The sequence below is a fragment of the Sinocyclocheilus rhinocerous genome, unplaced genomic scaffold, assembly GCF_001515625.1.
Source record: "Sinocyclocheilus rhinocerous isolate Xijiao unplaced genomic scaffold, SAMN03320098_v1.1 scaffold5650, whole genome shotgun sequence".
NCBI lineage: Eukaryota > Metazoa > Chordata > Actinopteri > Cypriniformes > Cyprinidae > Sinocyclocheilus > Sinocyclocheilus rhinocerous.
In genome coordinates this window covers 6892-10802 of record NW_015648735.1, presented here as the reverse complement: position 1 = coordinate 10802, position 3911 = coordinate 6892, and the positions used below count along the sequence as shown (strand labels likewise).

The 3911-nt window shown below is 39.3% G+C and overlaps 1 protein-coding gene across 1 annotated transcript in view; it reads right to left on the bottom strand.

Moving 5' to 3' along the window:
- Positions 1-551: 551 nt before the first annotated feature.
- LOC107710219 (WD repeat-containing protein 92) overlaps positions 552-3911 on the bottom strand; it is a 7312-nt gene continuing 3952 nt past the window's right edge. The window contains exons 5-8 of the mRNA XM_016514957.1: positions 3525-3640; positions 1967-2101; positions 1028-1125; positions 552-920 (exon numbers count right to left, since the gene is read on the bottom strand). Of these exons, the coding sequence (XP_016370443.1) occupies positions 713-920; positions 1028-1125; positions 1967-2101; positions 3525-3640 (557 nt within the window). The 3' untranslated portion in view covers positions 552-712. The remainder of the gene's footprint in view (positions 921-1027; positions 1126-1966; positions 2102-3524; positions 3641-3911) is intronic.

Sequence of the window (3911 nt, the reverse complement as noted above, 5' to 3'; positions counted from 1 at the left end):
GCTCTTACATTCATTTATGCATGACATTTTGACAAAATCTTTTACAAAATTTAGCTTCAATCTGAGTAATGTTAGTGCTGAAATTAAAACATTCTGCTTAATAAAAGGATGTCTTGCAAAATATATCGAAGCACTTGAAGGGAAGTTCACGAGCAGTCTTCTGAGGAGAGTTTACGCTGGAATTCATGACAAATCAGTGATGAGGAGCTGCAAGACTTCTTCAGATTCAAGTGTTGGATATGATCTTTTTAGTTTGGGAATGCCTTATTTAAATGCACACTGAATATTAAACAGATGCTTTGGTCAAAATCCATTCCCGCATTGTGTGGCATATATTTTTAGTCAGTGTGAAACAAGATGTTCATCAAGAAAAAAGTAAGATGGGATGACAGGGAAATGACTGGATCCTGAGAAGTGGGCATTACAGAAAGAGAGGAGGAAGTGACATCAGCCTGAGGCCGAGCAAATTACGACAACTTGATGAAAAACTGCAAAGGCAAAATTTATATTTTTAATTACATTCTTTTTGTCATAAAATAACTTCACCACGGTCTTCACGTTGTGCATAAGAACACCGGCTAACATCACAAAGAACTACTGTTTTCTTAAAAAACAAGAACTCAAATATACTTGCACATATGAACTTAAGCTATACTGTACATGTGGCATGTAACCAGTCATCAGATATTCCAGTCCGTTACCTGGAGTTCAGTCAGACTGTGTTGAGTTTGGTCACGATGAGGACTCGTACAGACTGGTCAAAGGAAGAGCACACACAGAGGCCCTGTTTGTCCGGGCTCCAGTCGAGACTGGAAATGGGTTGTGTGGACAGAGTGACGTTCTGCAGGAGGTTCACAGAGCCAGCGACGCCCATGTCTACATCGTCCGCACCCTTTTTAGTCCTCTGGGCTGGATACTCACTGTGACAGCACAGAAACAATGAGCCATCAAAAAGCGCACAGTGAGAATATTAACAAAGCGTCGGCTCTTCAGAAGTTAAAAATATTACCTCCAAGAAATCACTTACTATTTCCATAGATGCAGGTTACCGGCTCCACCGGCTGTCATGAAGATGTCGCGGTTTTGAGGCAAATGCCTCACTTGCCATATTGTAGACTTGTGAGCCTGAAATCCAGAAAGCAAATGTTAAACACTCTCAAAGAGTAATAATACTCCATTCACACAGTTTTTCTATGTAAATGTGCGCTAGATGGACCGCTGCGCTCGCATCTTTTGCAGCATCTCGCACATGAGTGTCAAGTTAAAAGAATTTCAACATTTACAAGCAGTGCTGCTCATCAGTGTCAGTTCCAAAACAGTGGACCAATCAGAAGACCCCGCAGAGCGCTGCAAGCTTTAACAGTAAATGTGCAAAACAATGATTTAGTGTCCCTTGTGACTCATGTGCTACAATCCAAGTCTTCTGAAGCCTCTGTGTGATGAACAGAATCCAGCCATTATTCAATGAAAATTCCTCTTTATAGGTTTCAAATATTTGTTATCAAATATGTGACCCTGGAGCACAAAAGCAGTCTTAAGTCGCTGGGGTATATTTGTAGCAATAGCCAACAATACATTGTATGGGTCAAAATTATAGATTTTTCTTTTATACCAAAAATCATTAGGATATTAAGTAAAGATCATGTTCCATGAAGATATTTTGCAAATTTCCGTTTCAAAAAATTGACCCTTATGACTGGTTTTGTGGTCCAGGGTCACATATTGGTTTGAAACCTTACAGTTATCATATGGCTTTAGAAGAATTAATATAGCGCACAAATCTTATATCATACTTTTATGCTGCTTTTCCCATCATTTTTTAAGCTTGAAATCTTCAGTGCTCAGTTATTGTAACTGCATGAAGGCAAATGAAACTGTCACGATCATCCTTCACATGAATAAATAAATCAAAACCAAGCAGTTACTATTCCCTTCCATTAATGATCCTGAGCGGAGTGTGGCCTACCTTTTCCGACACGGAAGCGAAGCCTTGGGTGGGGTGCTGGGTCCTCATGTCAAACACATGAAACTTGCCCTCTAAAGATGTTGCCACTAGTTTGTTCATGTTGATGTCTTTTCTGTCAAATTCAACAGAACACACCTGCCAAAGACAAAAACACACAGCGGTTGTTATCTGTTACACTGCATCTACTCAAAACTAGATTGCTCCCACTATAATGAAGCAGCTCTCTCTGCCGAGTCGTGACGGAAACCCTGCTTCTATTCCTGCTCGGCCACTTTACAATCCATCAGATCTGATGCCCACATCAAAGCCAGCTTAAACCACCCTTTTATTTCTACACAGGCAACGTTCACATGCATTTCAGATGAGAGTGAATGACTAGATGGTTATCTGTAGATGAAGTGTACTTGAGCTCACTCTCTACACAGGCAGCTAGACAGCACTGATTAGGTGTCCAGAGGGGTTTAATAATAGTGTACACTGAAATAGTTTTGAGGAAGCAACATGCAGAAATCAAAGGTAGTTATGTAACGAGCAAAATCAGTGTTGGGGAAAGTTACTTTTAAAAGTAATGCATTACAATATTGCGTTACTCTGTAAAAAAGTAATTGCATTACTTTTTTATGTAAAGTAATTAGTGCATTATGTTAGTTTTGCGTTACTTTTTGTCACCTGGGCTGGGTTTGCTTATTTATTTTTAATAACAGAAAACCCAAAAGTTATATTTTTGCTGACTGTAAAGGCCCTTTCATACCAAGAGTGAAATTAATAAGCCTCAGGCTGAAGAAAATGCCTCTGCACTCAACACAGGGACAGGGAAGGTGTCAGTGAATAAATAGGAAAACAAGGTAAGTTACCCCCAACACTGATCAAAATATGTGACAGTTCAAGTCGGTTGAGATACAGCTGCTGGTGGGGGGGTTATATGAATGCATCTCTGTCTTCAGAAAAGTTTAGATGGGACTTTTTTCATCTTGTCTCTGTATAATGCAAGCAGTGTTTATTAGCGCAGCGCTGCTTTGTTTACAGCGGCAATCGAGGAAATGCGCCACCTGCTGTCAGAGACATTCAGCCCATATGCTGTTTCACTCAGATGTTTTATGTAGGGTAGTTTCAAAAAGCTAAAGTCAGACCATTCTGAGATTTCTAAATTATACATCTAATTTAAATCAAAAACTGCTCATGATGCATGTCTGCAGCATCTGTGTTTGGATTATGATTAAAATGCAGTGATTGCCTCTAATTGTAAATGGAAAGAGCACAGGTAAAGCCTTAGTTTGTTAATAAGAAGAGATTTCTGCTGTGTGTGTTATTTATTTGATTTGGGATTTGTTTTACATTTTTTATTTAGTTTTGTTAATTGACATATTTCAATTTCCCCCAAAAATGTGCAGCATTTTGTTTGAGAAATAATGAAAGGACACCTTTCTTAAATCGCTTAAAAAAAAAAAAAAATGTAAAAAAAAATAATTCCGTGAAATATCTTCAATCGCATCGCAACTGTGAATCGTTGCATCCCTAATCAAAGCTCATCCAAGCAAAATATGTCTTACCCACTTACCCCGTTCTTGATGTTTGTCTCCCATCGTAAAGACATATTTCTGAGATCAAATAACTTGACGTCACCGTTGTCGTAGCCAGCACACACACAGCGGTCCTGGGCATTGAAAGCGTGACCTGGAGATAAAACATGCTAACTTCAAAACACAGACAAACAGATTTGATTTGAAATGACATTCTTCGATTTCCCTTGAAGTATTCAAGGGCCTTAAACTTCTGAACAGATTTCAGTGCGAGTTAATGAGCCAGCTTCTGCTCCTTTCGACCAATGAACTTGTGACTTTCCAGTAGGGCTGTGCGATTAATCGAAATCGTCATAAAATCGTGATTTGAGCTTGCGCGATTTCTAAATCGCTTTATAGCACGATTTTCCGCGCCCCCGACCTCC